The 18,818-nt window shown below is 41.4% G+C and overlaps 1 protein-coding gene across 1 annotated transcript in view; it reads right to left on the bottom strand.

The window, feature by feature from the left end:
• The window catches only part of SNX30 (sorting nexin family member 30), a 52,537-nt gene that overhangs the window by 21,179 nt on the left and 12,540 nt on the right, over positions 1–18,818 (bottom strand). Inside the window, exons 2-3 of the mRNA XM_005530771.3 lie at positions 10,291–10,479; positions 3,920–4,030 (exon numbers count right to left, since the gene is read on the bottom strand). Of these exons, the coding sequence (XP_005530828.2) occupies positions 3,920–4,030; positions 10,291–10,479 (300 nt within the window). The remainder of the gene's footprint in view (positions 1–3,919; positions 4,031–10,290; positions 10,480–18,818) is intronic.

An 18,818-nucleotide genomic window follows, 5' to 3' on the forward strand; every position in this document is an offset into this window, starting at 1 on the left:
GCTGGTCTGGCTTAAAGCTAGCTATTCTACTGAGTGGCTTCAGCTGAGAGTCACAACAGGGAAATCAGACATTACCCACACTAAGTACATGTAGCATAGCTTAGATTGTTCTCCCTACTGCTATCCATACTCAAGATCCAGCTCTAAAGAGATGCCACAAGAGGTGCACGCTATTTATAACAGAAGCGCGTGCGAACACACACCCACGCACACCCCGCCAGCATTGAAGCAAGGCTGCCCAGTCTCAGGAAACTCAGAAAAATTGACACTTCAACTTACTCCCCACACACCCTCTCTGAACAATTTAGAGCTTTTGAACAGGGCCCTCCTGTAAAAGGCTGACAAGCCTCAGTGAGAATACTGAGCGAAAACAAATCAGGGACTTGACACAGCACATGGCTGATCTTTTCTGAAGTATGAGCATACCTGGTTATCTATCACAGCTGACTTTCCTGAGTATGTTTCTGTAAGTGACAAAGGCTTGATGATACATCCACTTTTACATCTTATTATTTTGAGTCCATCAGTTCATCCCTGCAGTTCACCACTACATGTAAAAGCCCAGACTGTCTCCAGACTTGCTAGTTATACAGTCCCCCTGTTACACTTGGATTACAACTCTGAAGTACCACTTAGGATGGAAGGTAACTTTTTAAGCTGAAGCATGGTTAGTTTCAGCTTTACCACTAGATCTGCTTTTTTTCCTGTCCAGACAGCAGGGACTTCCAGATTAATACAGGTTTTAAAATTGTGCTTTGCATTTCATCCTTGTGAACCAGTCCATCCAGACAATCTTCTTACAGTTAAGCTAGCAATGACAACCATTTTCACACAATTCATGAATCAGGATTCTCCTCTGCAAAGAGTCTGTTATCTAAAATCTATGTCAAAAATAATTAAAGAAAAAAAATCTATACATATTGCTTTCCCACCATACCCAAGCTGATGTGGGTTGTACACGAAGACTGTATCTCCTAGAAAAGCACAGCCAGCATGACTTAGCTGCAACACAGATACATTTTAACCACTGCATTTGGTTCTTACAATTTAAGACTTACCTTATTATGCTCAGCATTCAAATCAGTCAGTCATTCTAGTTAAACCAGAGTAAGGAACACTATCATTAGACTTCTTCAGAAGTATAATGACTTGTGCATTAGTCTTCAGGGAGGAAGATACTCTTTTCCTTTGCTTTGTAAACTTTAGCTGGGGCCCTAGGAAGTCACTACCTCAGCACCATAATGCAGAAGGAAAAGAAGTAAGTTTAAAGAAAAAAAAAAAAGAGGGAAAGGAAGACTAGTCTAAAGAACCCTAGATCAAACAAACACATGCACACTGGCACTGAGTAATCGCTCCAGTTTGAGCATTTGAAGAATGCACCTCTATTACAAAGACTTCTGCTATTTAACTTGGTTTCAACTACATCAGTATGTAAATTCCTTTCTATTTTAGGCCTCTGGAGGTTCATCTTAAGTAATCAATACACACAGCTAGCAACTGATATCTTGCTTTAACTGTCTGTTAATTATCTATCTTATAGTCTTCCATCTTAACAATTTACTTTTCCCACTGATATATGTGAGCAGTGTTCACTGCCACCAGAAATGGCTTCAAGTATCCAAACATGACCATCCAAGGACAAGAACCTTGGCTGTGTTAGGTTTACCTGTCTAGTCTAGAGACAGAGATGAGATCAGTTTCACTGTTTTTTGAGAGAAAATATTACAATGTCTCAGATTTTTTAAAAATAAGTAACTATCAGTAACTGAAGAAATGAAGAGGAAGGAACACACACTGAGCTTAGTTTTGGGTCCTAAGTGTAGGCTGTCATGACACACTGCACTGAGAAGACACATAATTTGCTACAGGAAGATTTTAGGCAGAATCACCATATTGAGATTAGGAAAACAACTCCCTTTTGATAATTTGTCATAATGGAAGGCTTTCAGGGATTGCAGCACCTATAATTACAAATACAGATAGTCTTAGATTATCTTGAAACATCTTTTCAGAATACACTTGAGTCAGTGCATCTGAAACTGCCACTAGCTTCTATATCTCATCCATTTCTAGACAATAAATACATTAAACATTCAGCCCACTATAACCTGCATGAAGGAGATTAATACGATTGCTAACTTGTTCATAAATAGATAAAATAGGGCAGCACATCCTTTTATCTCCAGAATTTCTAGAAGAAAGGCACCTAAGATACTGGCTTATTCTGCAGCCTGTTCCATGTTCAGTATTACAGCTACTCATGCTACGTTTGCTGTTCTGTGGGCAACTAATTCCTGGTCAGAGCAAAGCAGCTTGATTCCCTGGCTGTGACTCACCTTCTGCTACTTGACTATTATTTACAGCCTTGCAGGCTTCAGGTAGAACGGTAGAACAGGCAGGCTTGTTAGTGCACCCAAGAATCTGCAGAAACTTAACTGGGATTGTTCCAGCTGTTCAGAGAATGGGGTGTGAGAAAACAGTATGGGCACTTAACACATGCCTCCACCTTCTGCTCTCAAACTCACTGTCTTTCTTTTCCCTGCTGTTCACAAAACATATTTGCTGCCAGTTAGTGGTGTCACATGATTTCGTGAAGTACTTCTTATCTCTGAGACACTCAGCTATTATTCCACTTGAGGCAAGTCCCAGCATAATTAAGGATTTAAAAAGAGCTCAACCACAGAGCAACCTAACAATACTTCTCACACAGCCTACAAGGGAGGGAGGGAGGGAGGGAGGAGAAACTTCCACTCCATCACCCATCCCAGACAGGCAAGCTAAAGTATGCTAGTAGTGTTGCTATTTCCTAGCAATTCAATTCCTGCAGGCTTTTTAAATGGCTTTGTTCAAAAGGGCTGAAGGTGGTCATCTCACAGATTTTCTACCTATTCACACGAAAAACATATAAGGTAGTACTAACCTACTCACATCAAATAAGGTGGTCAGATCACCGGTTTCAGCAACAAAGGGTGCAGTAGTTTAGCTAATCTTAGTAGGTAAACTTCTACCTACTGAAGGCATGCAATAGCTACGAAGCCAGAGGCTGAGACTTCCAAGTGTGTGCTATTACATGTCAGTGCTATTAAGTGTTAGCACAAATAGTTTTAAATTACTCTGTAAAACCAGCTCAAAAGGCCATCTTGAAAAACGAAACTAGAACCTGAAGTTTCTGTGGCTTTTCATAATCCCCAGCTGTCGCTCTATTGGGAACGGCAAGAAGAACGACACAGACTCTCTTGTGGAGTCGAACTGGAGAATTTCTTTCGGTTTATTACCCCAGGTTTTTTTTATAGACTGATATGTGAAAGTACAGAAAAGAAAACTCTTACTGGTTAGTAAACTAACACATCACCATCATTGGTCAGTGGGGTTCACTACCCCTTGACCTTCTTTTGCAAGAAAACAAGGAACAGACAAACAGCACCTGCAAGGCTGTTTTCTATCTCTGAGGATTGTTTCAATTCCTCCTTATGGTTTCCCAGGCCACTTTCTCAGGCAAGACTGAGAAAGTTATGTGGCCTGCTATTCCACAGGCACTATGCTGCCTGCTTCAGAGTTAGCATCCATACCCAGATGCTCTGAAACACAGATGTAATAACTGAGCAAACAAATGAAATGTATTCTATTTATATCACAGCTACTGTAGTCAGCATACATACTGCACTGCAGGAGGCTCACCTCTGAGGTGACAAAGCTCACCTCTCAGGTGTGCTGCTCCAGAAAATTCTAAGCTTTCTAACTAGTCAGGAATGGGAAGCTCTTTCCACTCCACTGTAAGACAATGAAGTACCATATTTAACTAAATACTCAAAGAGAATGGAGTGCTGTTTTTTAAATCTAGACACATATCATCCAAATATTACCCTTGGAAGACACATGCACAACTGTCCTTAACAGCAGATTCTTGCTTACTACCTACGGGAATAAGATGCGTTGGCTGAGACTCTTCCAGCTTGTTTCTCAACCAGTCGAAGTCTTGGTACCGCCGACGGACAGAATACTCTGGCAAATCAAACTCTGCTCGTGTGGTCTGGAAAAGAACAAGATATACTCAGTGTGTACCAATGCCTGCCACTTCAGAGCTTAGCAGCAAATGGAGTACAGCCATCCCTGGCAAGGGTGAAGACAGACAAGCCTTGCAGGGGGGTCTTCATCCCCAAAATTGTGCAGCCAGCATGAGAGAAAGATCATCTGGCCTTTCAAGCAGTGGAAAAGCAGCAATATGAAAAATTATTGACTGGAGCTGATGTGTTAAGATCTATTTATAGTTCATTACATGTTTTGCTCTCATCATGGTAGAAGTCTGTAGAGCAGAAGCACTGCGCACGGTATCAGTCTCTTGGCAGTTACAAGATTACAAAGACTGCATGAGATACTGCGAGGACAACACCACTTTAACCATAGAGAATTTAAAGTAAAGGTGTTTACTGACCTGTTTATTCTGTGACATGCACTATCCACAGGTGAAAAAGTGTTTCAGCACTGTCCTGTATTCTGTGATTGATGGGCTTATCACACTCCAAGGTCAAAAGATGAGAACACAAGCCAGTGCAAGGTTTGACGGACTATTTTTGTTGACTTCCAAAATGAAGAAACAAGTCTGTTTATGTGTATGCCCGATTAGATGCATTAGTACATTAAATATTTTAAACTTTCCTTCTTTAGGGTAAGGTCATTACAAGTTTGATGGGAAAAAAAGTAAGTATACAGATAAACTGCTGGCAAGTGTTTTATCCAGTCTTTGAACAGTCCATAATCGGGAAGGCTGACTGTATGGGGCTGCTTGCACAGCACATACTGCAACTGCCTAAAACACTTGTGAAACTGTGTACCAACTAGGAGTGTCTGCTGAAGAGCCTGGCATTGTAGCAGCCCTGATTAGAAAGCAGACTGCCTAATTATGTCCCATAGAGAAGCACAGGCAGCTACATTTAAGTTACTTGCAGCATTAGGTCCATCTTGCAATGAATGGCTAGCAGTGCCAGCACACTACATGCAGGCAGCCAGGCATCAAACCCAGCACATTCTAGGGAATACACTGGCAACCCTAGCTTTGAACTGACACTGAGTCCAGCACCTGGTTGCTTTGCTAGTCCCCGCCAGCAGCAGCCTTTAAATGCAATCCACCTCTTCACTTGCTCTCTGGATGACTAACTGTTCCATCTGCTGCATTTAACTCCCACCAGTCAACCACTGGGGATCCTGTAAAAGTTCCAACATATGAAATCTCTTTCTAGGATGAGGTCAGGAACCTTAACACAATATCAACAGCACAGTCTAGGATACTGTAAGCAGCAAGCTGATGTGTTATCACCTATGAAATGGTTTGGCTTCTTGTAAAGGAAGGGAAAGACAGACAGAAAAAGAAATCAGGATCAGCTCCTCCCTTCTTTGACCTGCTAGCCATGGTATGCAATATACAGGCTAGTCCATGGACTAACATAATGAATCCTCATGAATTGGAGCAGTTGTGTTTGCAGATGAGGTACAAGATCTGGGTACCCACCGCAGATCTGTGTTTTACTCAGCTACACACATCTCAGAGTAACACCAGCTTATTTTACATCTAAGAGTGCCACACTATAAATGTGACTTCTTGAGACTTAATTTGAATAATTTTCATTTGTTTCAAGTAACAGACTGAGTGGCATTATTCCAGAAATTAAAAAGAAAAAAAAAAGGTGAGGCAAGGCAGTAAAAACTCTGTAGAAGGCAAAGCATCTGTGAACTGGCAGTGACTGCACAAAGGGATTTTAAGAGATCAGACAGTGAGTGAATGAGAGTAATCAGAATGGTTACACACTACACTGTCTTATCCTGTAGCATGAGAATGCAGGTAAAGTCTCCCATCTGTTAGCACTGAGAAGCTAATTAACAGTTAAGGAAAACTGCATAGGACTGTCTAGGAGTAGGAAAACAGGGTTAAATCCCAGTACACCAACCACACATTAGCTATCATTTACCTCTAGCAAACTGCTCTTGTTGCCTTTACTTGACAAGCAGAATTGCAAAGTTTTCCATATATCACTTTTTTCCCTCTGAGATGAAAATACAGTGGCAACATTTCAGTGTTTACTGTACAGGCTATCAAATCTAGACAGCAAATAAGTTTTTCAAAGACTATTGGGGCAGCAGATAAAGGCCCTTCAAGGTTTTAATGAAACCTCACTAACGCTGAAAGAATTTGGATCTCAGATCAAAATGTTAATCAGTTTAGCACAAGTTACTTTTCCCAGATTGCACATAAGAGGAAGGAGGATCTTGCCACTGTCCAAGCACAGTGTTAAGGAACATGGTCACGGAGGTAGCTCGGGGTGCAGCTGCAGTGGGAGCTGCAGGCTGAGCTCTGGCTGGTGGAGCTCAGGCAAAGAGGCCGTGGAGAGCCGACCCTCGGCACAACAGGGGCCCGGGGACCTGTGGCCCAGCCAGGGGAGCGGATGCTGAGACAAGGCAGGAGCCGATGGCCCCAGACCTTCCCCTGCCTAGACTGGTGAGGGGATAAAAGCCCAGGGGTTCCTTTGTTCCAGGTCCCTCCTGAGAGGGACCAGCTCGAGCTGTTGTTTTGTTACTGCACTGTGATGAAATTATTTTAAGGATCAGGAGACTGAGACTCTGCTATAGGAAACCTGGGGATGGAAACCTGGTGTGACTGTGTGAATGAGGGGGCATAGTTGGGAAAGGTCCTTGGTCCCAGCTCAAGTGGTGAAAGAGTGACTGCCTCAGTGGCTCCTGGATGGTTGAACAGGGAAATTTCCATAACAGACAAGTGAAACATTTGTTTGCATTTTTGCGTAGTTAAATTCCTCCTGCTTTCACAGTAGTATTCATAAATCTCATCTTGCAAGGACATGTGTCTCTTCCAAAGGAAGCTGAGAAACTTACATGGCAGATCTCAACCTCCCAAGAAATAATGGGCAAGACGTTTCCAGGAACTTATGAAAATTACTGCACAGTTCCACTAAGTCAGCATTAAAACACTCTGGGCTCAGTTTTACTTGCTGGAAAGCGGGCAGAGTTACAGACACTTTTACCTCAGTTGCTGGAACAGTTTTGACTAGAGGCAGTCTTAAGGCAATCACCAAGGCTTGGACTTGCGTAAGATTCTTGTCTTCCTTGGAAGGAGTTAGCAGCTCAACCTGAAGTTAGGCTGTGATGACTATATGAAAGAATTTTTGTACCCTAGTTCTACTCTTTAACTCACTAGACTTGACTGCAGATTCCCCTCCATGTTATTATTGAAGTTTGAGGCAACATTTTCAATTAGGAAAAGAGGAGAATGACAGAGGGAGAAGGGAAGAAGGCTGCTGTTCTTAGCACTCCAGCACTTCTTTCTGCCTCAACAATTTAGCCTATTTGGAAAAGACTTCATACCACTTTTACCTGCTCCTCCCAGGGAATCAAGAAGTTTCATGTGCTCAAGTAATCTACCCAATGAATGGACTGGAAGCATGAGGAGGACAGGGAAGTGGAACCAAGATCTCCACTTCAGTACTGACTGGTTTGAAAGACTCTCCCTTCAAACCTGCAGAGCAACCACATGACTCTGAGGAAGGGCACTCAGCTGTTCAGACTTTCATGAGAAAAGGCACAGAAGAAGGCCTTGCCATCCTAGAAAGGACAGTGAAAGTGAAGTTAGAAATACACTAATCTATGTTTTCTCAGGAGAGATGACTACATAACATAAGGCCAAGCTTTACTTTCCCCTTTCTTCCTAAAAAAGAATTCTGCTTAGTAAAATCTCCATAAAATGCACATCCATCCATCTGAAGGACACAAAGACACTTCAATCATCACAATCAAGACCCATTAAGTTTCAGCACAAGTTTTACCCACCTTTATGGTTTCACTAGGCCCCCTGTGTAAGGAAACTGCTTACTAACTTGCACTAGTAACTGCATTTGCAAGATAAACAGAGTTTATGAGAGAATCAAGAGAGTCAGTATTGAATCACTGTCTTGTCAGCTGGAGGATTACCACTACATTCTTTAAATGTGTTCATCCACAAGACAGGCCAGGGAATGCTACCTGGCTCTTACTAGGGAGCTGTGATAACAGGTACACAAGCAGGATCGAGTAAACTCTTGAGTTTTCCTTTGCAAGCCAATGTTTTGATCCTTCCTCAGTTACCACCACCTGCTGACAAAGGCATGAGAAGATGAAAAGCCCAGGGCATATTCCAAGACCTGGGTTTTTTGTTTGTTTTTTTTTTTTAAACCCATACAACACAAGAGACTGCGGTCAGTCTACACTCTTCCCTTGACTAGTATCTTGCCACAGCCACAACCACACATTACAGCATTAGCAACTCCCCTCTTGCCCTAGTGATGCTGCTTTTCAGTCCTCAGAATAACTCATACTACGACCTATGTTCATCCAAACCTTTGAGGTTCCAGAAGCATTCTCCAGTAGAAAAGGAAAAAAAATACAGCCATCCCTGCCTCCTCATTCAGAGGCACCAGAGAGACTCTTGAGAGGTCTCAAACTTCTTTCCTGCAAGGCTGTAAGGGAGGTGTAGAGAAGGCTCCTCATCTCACTCTATGGAATTAATCCTGTGCAGCTCTTCTGCCTCATTTAATTACTGCTTGCAGCTACAACAGCTAATTGGAATTAGCTTGGCATCGAAGACACCCTGTTTGCAGGGCAAGAATGAGTTAGACCATTAATACTGTTAGTCTTGAAAAACGGTAGATAGTCCTAGAGGTTCTGAACCTAGAGACTAACCAAAAGTTTCCAAGAATAATAAAACTAAAGAGATGAATGTTTCATGGTGATTCAGAAGACTAATTTACACAGTTTCATAATCACATTGCAATGGTATAATACAGAAGATTTTTGTGGTACAATGAGATCCAAAATACAACAAGTATTAACGGACAGGAAGGTAGACATCAAAATCAGAAGTATAAAATTACTTTTTTAAATGAAAAAAAGAGACACCATTGGGTAATACTTCTGATCTAAATATGGCAAAGATCTTGGCCATGTTTCAGAGCTCTGCTTTAAAAAGAAAAGGAATCCCTGAACATAAGGACTTCCAAGCATAGGAACATTATTAGGGTGCCACTATATGTAAGTATTTTATATTGATGGAATAATTGAGTCTTAATTCAAGACAGGAACAACATTACCCAATTTTAGCCATTTCCCTGTGGAAAGCTGCATTTTATTTTATAGTTCCTATTCCTTCTGATCAAGTAATAGCTGAAGGCTAAGCTGCTCCAAGTAAAAAAGAATACAGTGTTTCATCCAAGATTAGGACTCTTAGAGTAAAAATGAATGACAGAACTGTGTTAAATGTGCAGAAAAAGACAGTTACTATTTTAGAGAAACTCCATTTTCTCCTGTGCAGTCTGAAAGTGAAACTTTGAAGCAGACATTTGGAAAAAAATTACCTGTGGCCTGTAAAGGTTCCTTATCTCCAAGGAAAATATTTCCTCCAATACCTACTGCTATCTAAGTGGGCTGGAGGAATGTTAATCTTTCTGGACAAGTGTATCAAGTATATTACTAGTAAAGTTAGTGAACGCTTTTTGCCTTAGGTAACTACAAGTGCCCAAACATCACCTAGGAGCTCGTTATAATGAGAATGAATTAGTTAAGAAGAATCAACATTTCAGTTGTGAACGTGGACTTTTCAGATCACTGTTCATATTCATAAATATGTAGATTACATTCATGATTGAACCACAACAGGTGCTGAAAAGATCTCCAACCTCTTGGTTCACAGCAGCATTCTTAGGCTACTTTATTTTATTAGCAGTTGTAGAATTATCTGAACCAGCAACTCCATGAAAGCTGGTTTACAGCTGAGAAACAAGATTATGATTTTAGTGGTAAAATGTAGTAAACACTTCCAGCAATAAGCTTAAAGCATTTCAGAAAGGGGTAGACACAAAAAGTGAGATGATCAACAGTGAGCCAGTAACAAGGCACATTCCCCTTAAGGAAACTCAAACCAAATGAGTGTCAAATTACTTAAATGAACAAACTGTGAAGTTAATGAAAGAAACTGGCCTTGCAAGTTTACAAACAGTTCTATTTAGGAATCTGAGATAAAAAAAAATATAAATCTAAGTCGACATGTTAAAAGCTTTTTCCACAATTTCAGACACTGAAGTAACAATCCTGCTAGAAGAAGTCACATCTTCAGCACACTCACAAGGTACCAAAATACACTAAATTCTTGTCCTTAAGATAGGAAAACACAGAGCAAGATGTGAATATCTAGAACATGACCCAAAGTTATTCCACAAATAAGGAAGCACTAGGAAAGACAATATTGCTTTGTACCTTTGTTGTAACCCTGTATGTGATATATGTCTCCATTGTGCACACGTGTTTTTTGGGATCATCCACAGTAACAAAGAGGTCTCTAGTTTCCACATCCAAGTCATCATCCAGCTGCAGTCTGTTGAGGAGAGATGAGGAGGAGGCTGGGCTAGAAGTGTCCACGGGTGTGCCATTGGGCAGACTGAGATCCTGTATTGGGGAGGAAGAAGAAAAAAATGAGGTTTTTAAGAAGCTTAACAGATTCAAGGTAAAACACACTATTTTCAAAGACACCACAGACAAGCTTCTCTGATATATTACAAGGGTTACTTGTTTCAGGACCTCCAAGGATCAACCTTCTCCAGGAAACCTGGGCAGCACCCTAAAGTTGAAGCATTAAGCTGAGGAGAACACATTACCACTGTATCTCCCCTAAGGACAGCACCACCTGCTTTCTATTCATAAGGAAGTACAGTGTTGCTGAAACAGCAGTTCCTGGTGAGATTGAGTTAACCTGGACTGAAAACAAAACAGCTAGGCATATCAAGAGATCTACATTTAAGACAGGTTTCAGGCGAAGTGACAACAGTTCAGTTGTCTGGAATGCAGTCAGCTTTCACCTCTGGAGATTCTTGCAGCAGAGGAAGGAGCATAACTTTCATCAGAGGCCTCCCATCCAGTCCATTAACTTCCACACAAGTTGGCAGCATTTAGACTCTGAATTGCCTTCACTGCACTACAGAACAATCACAGATCACACTCCCCTGCTCAAGTGTCTAGGCACACCTCCCTGTTGGAGTCTTAAAGCAAATGAAAACACTACTTTTTCCTTAGAGGTCTTCATTCCCATTCTGCCAAGCTTAAGAGTGTCATCCAGTGCTTAGAGAAGACAGAGACGAAAAGATCCAGCAAGTGTCCATTTAGGAAGAAAAACACAAAAGTTTAGGAAGTCTGCAATTCCTTGAAACTGACTTGGCAACAGAGGAAAAAAGAAAAACAAAACAACTCTATAGCCAACCTGGGACATCCACACACCTTCAAATCTCACACTTCAATACAAACCAACTACTCTGTAACAGTACTTACTGCACTTGCATAAATATCACAGCAAGTTGACATGTTTTCTGATCTGGTTTTGTAGCAGAGGGAGCCGACAACGTGTGACAAGTTGTACATAGAAATTCCTAAGGACTCATGGCTCTTCATTTAAGAGAAGACAGGAGCTGTTTTTGTTTGCATCTTTTTAATAGTAGCATAGGGACAGATTTATCCAGAGTGATTTCCCTTGCTGTTGAACAGAGAAACATCACTACAGCTAAGCACCACATGAACTTAAACAAGTATTTTAGTTATACAATTACTTCTTAGATCCAACTTCACACAACTCTAAGTGGCTACCATCACACCATCAAAACATACCATCTTAGCAAAGCAATCGTGTGGGTGAGACCCCCTCTGTTCATCAGTGCTCCTTTAGCCAAAGGTAGAGAACCACAGGCAGGAGCTTCAAGGTAAAGTTACTTACAAAGGTCAGCCTTTGATAATGGCTAAAAATGCAGCTAAATTCCTAGCAATCATTCTCACAAACCCATCATGGGTGTACTGGGATTTCATAGAGAGCCATCTGTCTGTTGCAGTACTGCAGAACCATGGCAGCATTGTTCTTCACCTTGAGGGCTGTCTTATGATGTAGAGAAAATAACTGTTTAGCCTAAACATTTTGGGAAAGGGGTGATCTAAACTACTGTCTACTAACGGAGATACATTCTCTCAGCTAATGTACAGAAGAGGCTGCCAACAAATAGATTTAACTGGCAGGTGAGCAAGATGGGACAGCAGGCACTCAAATGCTTTCATGAGGGCAAAAAAGCAGGGGGAGCAAGACACAGCTCAGACAAAAGACACCTCAAACTACATAAGCATCTGGCTTGGACTCAGATAGGAGGAACACATACAACACGAGTAAGCAATGGCACAATTACTCATTAGATAAGAAGTTCTGTTGAAATTACACAAACAGAATAAGCAGTAGACAGGATAAGGTTAACAACAGGAGATGGCTTCAGAAAATCTGCAGTTCTGCTAGACAACAGAACTTGGCTGAGCAGAGTAAAAAACAAAGCAAACCTTGGGATACCACAGTAGCTGGAGACAAATCTGCTTCTGTGTCCAAAGGAAAAGACAGCTCATCACTGTCCATGTGCAATAAGCATTAACACACAAGTTGTGCCACAACTGCAGCCAGACATGTTCTAAACTTCCAGTATGACAATTACTTTGCAGAAACAGCTTAAGCCTGATTCCACAGGAGATCTCAAAGGCTGTTAAGAAAACTCTTCCAAAAGAGAGTTTAAAGAATATGATGGAATCTGTTTAAAATATGAGAATCTAGAGAAAGAACAAAAGACAGAGCTTGCAGCCAGTTGCACAAAGTTAGCACTTTCCTCACCAATTCTCTTGGGAAGTAACAGTATCATACGAGTATGTCTTGCATATTTTAAGCAGGAGAGAAGTCTGTGAAGTCTGTGAATCTGTTTCACTGCACTTGAGAGTGTTCTTGCAGTTGTGGGTCCTGTGGAATGTCTTGGATGTTAAAGGCTATGATAGTTCTATCCTGGATGAAACACTCCAGACCTACATCAGGTAAAGCTTCTGTACCAGCACTGGTTCACGTCAGGAGAGCTGCTAGCTGTGGTGGTGGGAAAAGGAGAGATGATCTGTTACTGTGCTATACTGCCTCATCTGGAGGATCCTCCCCTGGCAGAGACAGCTGGCATCATACCCTGCTACTTGGCTATTTTTCAGTAGATGAAAGCTGAGTTAGAAGCTATTTCTCCTCCTGAATGGGTGGAACCTCCTAGCTCAGTGCACTAGAAATAAGGCATATGGCTGCTGAACCCTCATTTAACAGTATGCAGGATCAGTTTGCTGAGGTCTTATGCCATTGCTAGAAAGAGGCAGACTTTGAAGTATGACAGCAAAACACCTCAGATTGTAATTCTACCAGCATACCAGCAGAACACCTCCCTCTTGTGTTAATTGCCTCACCTCTCTTCCAAGGGACTTGAGGGATTTTTTTTTTTTTTTTTTATTTTTTTTTTATTTTTTTCTCCTCAGGAAACAAGACTCTGCATCCTCTAGTCTTCTTTTACCACAGAAAGAGGAGTATGTCCTGCAGAGCCTAGTGGGAAAGCAGGTATGTAGCTATCTGTTTTTCTACCTTCTGGTATAACTGTCATACCCACAAACATCTGAAATACTAGCTAGTATTATCCACTTTATATAAGCAAGCTGGTGAACTGTGCCTGACTTCAGTGCCAGGGGCTCATGCACCAATTTCACCTTTAAGTGCACCAAGTAGCTGCCCATCCCTGTTTTAAGTACCTCTCTGCATTATTAGAGACGAGCAGAGTCCAAGTCACAGCAGGTACCTACTGCTTACAAATCCTTTCATTAAAATACCTGTCATTCACAGTAGCCAGTCTGCCATAAAGATGAGCAGTCCTACAGCAGAGAGAAGGGGAAGTTGCTTCTGGTTACCCAGGCAAGGTGGTGTGAAGGACATGTTTTGTCAAGACATTCTTTGCTTCTTAACAAGCATCCATAAATATTTTCTTAAGGTTCAAAGCTTTTTCTAAAGTGAAGAGTAAAGATCCTTAGTCTCTGCCACCCACTGCCTCAAGACAGTCTCACGGTTTTGCCATCTGTTGAAGTAGGTCAGGTGAAGGTGTAGCAAGGCCTGGATCACAACCTACAGTAGATGCAGTATGACATTCAGGTTCATGAGTTGTATATATATACATATGTTTGTGTGTGTGTGTGTGTGTGTGTGTGTGTGTGTGTGTGTGTGTGTTTTAAAACAACCACAAGGGCAGGGTCTTCATGCATTCCTATGAAGTTCCTAGAATTCCTCAAGACACCTGAATTTATGGGTACAGAAGTCAGACGATTTTAGAAGCACATGTTTTGTATCCTACAGCGCCAGGCAAGTAAGAACTGTCTGTGTTGGAAATGCACCCTGACAACCATGCAGGCTGCTATCTGGTAAGGCTGTTTCACATTACTTTGCTAACTCCTGCTTTCCAAACAGTTTGATTAGTCAGCCTGCCCAGAAACACATATTAAATCTATCAAGAAGTTCACTTCACCCAAACATAAAATTCAACTGAATTCTTTAAACTAGAAGTCTGCATATGAGATTCAAAATTAGTTGGGGAGTTTCCAACTGCTGTCATCTTCTCCCAGGCATTTTCCACAACTCATTTTACAGAGCAGTTTGGATCAACATAGAGTACAATCTTCAGGAGCTTGGTATTCAGTTGCTGGATGGCAACCTCCCCCCATGGAGAAGTAAGCCAGTGTCCAGGACTCAGCCCCTGAGGGTCTAAACTTCTTTAGGTATTGCTTTATTGTGAAGACCATGGAGTCTTCTGCTGAGTTACAGGCAGCTAGTTAAGACTAGTTTCCAGAAACTAAATGCTAGTTTTCACCTATCCTGCCTGAGCAAGTGTACAGCTTAACCAGACAGCTTTGCACTCAAAGCAGCAATCCATGAGAAGGCATGTCAGGCAAGTCTTCCAAGCATGCATAAACTTATGGATGCTGAAAGCAGGCAAGGAGCACAGTGCCTGTGCAAAACTAAGTCTCACTCTGGCCTGGGAAATCATAAAGAGGAATCCAAACAGCCCTTGGAGAAGGAAAACAACCTTTGCAGGTGTTGTTTAGATCCCTGTTGTTTACTTGCAAGAAACAGTCAGGGGGTGGCATTCCAATTGTCCAGTGATGGTGATGTGTTAGTTTAATGACCAAGGAGAGTTTTACCTCATGGACCTTCTCAGACCTGTCTATAAATGAAGATCTGAAATAATAAAACTTGCTCTTCTGGGCAACCCAGCTAAGAGAGTCTGTGTTGTACTTTGCCATTCCTAATACAGTGCGACATAAACTCACCGCTGGAAAGGGTAACCCTGAACCACTGTGATGCCATGTGCCCACTGTTACCATTCAAAAAGTATTGCATGACAGTAAGAAACATTTTAAAATGTTGCTGTTTAGAGGCAGGAGCCTAAATACCCCTGCCTGATTTAGGGACTTGAGAGCCAGGCCTATACTGCTCCTAGAACCTCATTGCTTCACTTCCAAAATTCAGAGTGCTGTTTTCTTCTCCGATTTCAAGGTGTTCCATTGCTTTTTGCTATTCATTTCACAAAGACACAATGACAGACAGAGTCATGCTAAGCAGACAATTCCACAAAATTATAGCTGGGTTTTGGAACACTCTTATCTCCGTACCTTTAGTGCATGACAGTAAGTTAGAAGAGAATGGCAGCCAGTGGCTGGAAAACTGAAGTGGTTTAGACACAAACATTCCCGAGGGCACTACAAAAGCTTACATGAGCTTAGCTTTCACAGACCAGTTCATAACACTCCTTGTCTCATCCCAGCAAGCTTTGAATGCAGGTATTTTTTGCACAGGTCAGCTTCACTTAGAAAGAAAAGGCACTTCTGCATCCTCCAGTACACCTAGATTAGCTCATCTGTGCACAGTATTCTATTAGAAGAAACCGTTAACCATCTGTTTAGTGAAACTTCAGTCTACACAAGTCTATTATCCAATACCATCTAGATACAGAATAAGGGAAGAAAATGCATTTACTTCCCCTTTATGTATGTTCATTCTCTATTAGGCAGCAGCATCAGGTTTTGTTTATTAGAGGTCACTTCTGTTTCTTCACATGTCTGAGGTTTCTTCACATGTCCCAGCCTCTTGTACTTGCTTTTGAGCAGTTAATTTAAGGCACCAAAGTGGGCACTAGAGAAGAGAGAATGCTGTGGACACAGAAGAGATGGAAAGAACAAGGCAGTCATGCTCAACTGGGTTTAAAAAATAAAAAAAATCCCCACAGTTAAATGCCAAAACTCCTATTAATTTCCAGGAAGAAGAACCATGTTCCTACACCAATCCATAAATAATACAGCGTTAAGCTGTTGTTTGACAAGAACTGAAGAACTGTGATAAACAACTTTTAGTCTAGTCATACCCTCCTGGAAAAGGTAAGTGGTTATATGTGCCAGCTCCTGATATCCTTCTCCAGTAATGGGAAGGGATGTACAGTTTATGTGGATGTGCTCACAAGGAACAAGATGATACTTTCCAAAGAGGTCTGTGGTTTCCATTAAAATAATCATCTAAAATCAGACTCTAAGGCTGAGGCCATTTTAAGAGCAATACGGAGTAAGTACAAATCAGAAGGAAATCCTCTTGCTCTTACCTTAAAATGTGACAGTAGAGGAGGAACAATGCTGGGTTGCCGACCCAAGCCAAATTTTAACTTCTTAGCCATTAAAAGTATTACAAACCAAATCTGTGGACTCTACAGGGTCAGGCAGAAAGCCCCCAGTTTAACAGGGCCATACTTCATCGCTAAAGTTTCAGCAGTACAACTTCTATTTTTCCCATCTAACCAAAAATCCACTAGATAAAGACTAGATCAATTCACTCTCAGAATATTTTAAATAGGCATCCAAGTACAACATGCTGCCAAGCCATGAATCTGGTGACTTCGCACTGGTGTTCATCATTTGAACTATTATTTCTGCTCTGTAGGTCAGAGTTGCCTAGAAACATACTCCTCAGCATCCCTGAAAAAAGTAAGAATTTAAGATGCAACAGCTATGCAAATAGCTATTGGCCTGCAGTTTGGGACCACTCAAGGCCTGGGAGCACTATTGCTTATACAGGTACCATACTTGAATAGTGCTTCTTTGCATTTCAGATGGACAGAGAAACAGTGAAATAAGCTTCATAGAGACACCACATGGTTGACACAAGCATTTTCCAAGCCTTCTCATGTAGATAACAGGATTCTCACCTCGTTTCTGAGGTTAACAGCCAAATTTCATAGGATGGATTATTTTTGTTCGTGGTTTGCTTTCCTGTAAGTCATCACAGTTAAGCAAAACAGAACAAGAATGTGGGCACAGAAACATTCTGGCAATCAGTATTTTCAGCAAGAGCTAGAAGCGATCTCCTACCTCTGTTGCTAAAGTATTTGGGGACTTAACAACAATATGGCTTAGTTTCAGCATTCCTGCACACCAGGGCAAAGGCAAGTGTCAAAATAAAGTGTCAACTACCACATCAGACTATCTGTTCATACAGTCTGGCTATAAGTCTGTCTTCTCACAGCCTGCAAGAAACTGGTTTCTCTTCCTAGTCTGCAAGGGGAACTGTGCAAATACCACTCTAAACCTAAATGGTGGTTCAGGTTAGACTCTGAAAATCAGGAATGTCAGTGGTATCTCATAGATGTTTTAAAACAATTAAGACTTTCAGTACTAGTGATAAGCCACGTTACTGTGCTGCTTTGTGTATGAAAGGCCAAATGCCTTTGGAGGACAGGCATCTGGAAGATAAAATGGGTTGTTATTTGCAGCAGACATTAATTAGGTAAAATGTAAAGGTATAATACACGCTTTGAACTTATTAATTGCCATGAAGCTGACATGTATGCCCCCAAATCCTTTGGACAGCAAAGAAAGTGCATGGACTAAGTACAGGATTGTCATAGCTTACTTGCTGTGGTAAATGTCAGAGGTATTTTCACGCATCCACAGGATGAGCTATTCTCTTGAAATAAGAAGTTCCGGATACAAGGTTAACTCTCACTTCTTTTTTTAGAGCACTTGAGTCCTTGCAGAAGGCTGCATCTGTCTTCCTAAACGAACTGCCAGGCTGGCAACTGTAAAGCATGATTAGTTCAGTTGCGTTTAAGCTGTAGAAAGTAGTACAAACGTGCTTATGACCTGATGGAAAGCAAGAGAGTTTAAGATCTGGGCAGACTTGGATGCTTCTTTACAAGAGCTAGAGGTCCTTTCCTCTTTCTACAGTTCTCAGTAGCAGGCAACAGGCACCAATTCCAATCTATCTTAGAGCTCAAAGGCCTCCACAAATGGCAGAAGCTAATGTCCCTAGAAACATTTAGTAAAGAATGTAATCTATGACCTCTAGATCTGTTAACTTCTACATCTGTATGCAAAGATTTTGTTCCAGTAACATTGTTTGTTATATGTATTCTGCAGTTGTGTGCATAAAAACACCACAAACCATTTCAACATGTTAAAGAGCATCTTGTCAACAAACAAGGCTAACACGCCCCGTGTTCTGTTTAAAGCTTCATTTTCAGAAGCTCAGCGCTGACCTTCTAAATAGCAAAGCAGCAGCCAGGAATTCAAACCATGAGCAGGAAAACTTGAATCCTGCCCATGACTAGGAATCATTCCCAATCCAAGAAACTAGATTTATATCTGATTACAGATGGAACAGTTTATTAAGCTTGTCCAAACTAAACTGCCTTCTCCTAGAGACATACAGTTTTGTTTTAAAGCTCTGCAGACATACCATGCAGAAGTTTGGGGTTTTCTGTTCACTCCCTAGAAGCAGGTTTAGTTACATATGTTATCTAGGTAGCCAGTGTCACCAAACTGTTAATTTGGCTTTTGAGAGGAAACAGTAATATGCTGGGGTTTTTAAATGTGAACAGATGCAA

The sequence above is a fragment of the Pseudopodoces humilis genome, chromosome 4 (genome assembly GCF_049639895.1).
Source record: "Pseudopodoces humilis isolate 2021_Gansu_Grassland_sample_001 chromosome 4, ASM4963989v1, whole genome shotgun sequence".
Taxonomy (NCBI): domain Eukaryota; kingdom Metazoa; phylum Chordata; class Aves; order Passeriformes; family Paridae; genus Pseudopodoces; species Pseudopodoces humilis.